Here is a 1,016-nt window from a genome sequence, read left to right as displayed (position 1 = left end):
CATCTATCTGTCTTTGTTTACCCATAACAAGATTGTGTCCATCAATAATAAAGCACAGAGGAAAACTATTCTTCATTGAATTTGTATTAATGCAATATTGGATGCATTTACATGATTTTCAGTTAGCTCAATTACAGTATTTTGTGAATGTATATTTAATCTTAATTTTTTTGTTACAGCAATATGAACTACAGCCAAAAGTCTATATGCTGGAAATGTTAGCTTCTTAAAAGGTTGTGCTGTTGAATTGCTTTTTCAGTGTGTTATTGATCCAGCGGATATGTCTTTCAGAAAGAAAAGTGTACACCGTTGGTTCCTTGGGATCACCGCATTCTCTTGATCCTGATACCACTCCAACTATGTTTTTCTTACAGTGCAGTGGTCCACCGGAATCTCCCTGAAAAAGAACACAAGGTTCTTCTTCCTTTAGACAGCTAAAAGAATGATTTCAAAGAGCCTGCAACCAGCCATAAATCAAAGACCACAATAATGACATACCCAACAGATGCCTCTGTTTTCGTGCTTGTTTCCGGCACACAGCATGTCTTTGGTGATCACAGGATCTCTGTTGTAGTAGCAGTTGCACAGGTCCCTGCCCACCACTGTCACCTCTAACATTTGCAGTTTATCAGAAGGTTTCCTGACTTTAGAATCAGTGGTTCCCCAACCTGTCACAATACATTTTGTTCCAGGTGGAACATCTTGTTCCTTTTTGGGGATTTTTTTAGGTTTTGCTTTCACTTTTTTGCTTAGCTAAAAAAAAAAGACAACACTCAAATACATACTGTGAAAAATGCATACACTTACCATACTACGTTCAATTCATCCTTACCTTAATGAGCATGATGTCATCTTGTTTAGTCTTTACATTGAATGTTTTAGGGTACTCGTAACTGAGGATGCCGACACGCTGAGTGCCTTTACTCAGAGACAGAGATCCTACCAGAACTGTCACCGATGTAATGGGTTTTCTGAAAAAGAAAACTGATTGTATCTCTGTTTTAGTGGGAAAAAAA

At 37.8% G+C, this 1,016-nt stretch overlaps 1 protein-coding gene across 1 annotated transcript in view; it reads right to left on the bottom strand.

Annotated features, from left to right (window-relative positions):
- Positions 1-214: 214 nt before the first annotated feature.
- Positions 215-1,016, bottom strand: part of LOC107575023 (granzyme K-like) — a 1,305-nt gene continuing 503 nt past the window's right edge. Inside the window, exons 3-5 of the mRNA XM_016261432.1 lie at positions 833-971; positions 499-753; positions 215-397 (exon numbers count right to left, since the gene is read on the bottom strand). Coding sequence (XP_016116918.1) covers positions 227-397; positions 499-753; positions 833-971 — 565 coding nt within the window. The 3' untranslated portion in view covers positions 215-226. The remainder of the gene's footprint in view (positions 398-498; positions 754-832; positions 972-1,016) is intronic.

This window comes from Sinocyclocheilus grahami, unplaced genomic scaffold, assembly GCF_001515645.1.
Source record: "Sinocyclocheilus grahami isolate Dianchi unplaced genomic scaffold, SAMN03320097.WGS_v1.1 scaffold2437.1, whole genome shotgun sequence".
In the NCBI taxonomy this organism is placed as follows: Eukaryota; Metazoa; Chordata; class Actinopteri; order Cypriniformes; family Cyprinidae; genus Sinocyclocheilus; species Sinocyclocheilus grahami.
Note: the sequence above shows the minus strand (reverse complement) of the source record. Positions and strands in the feature narration are given on the sequence as shown.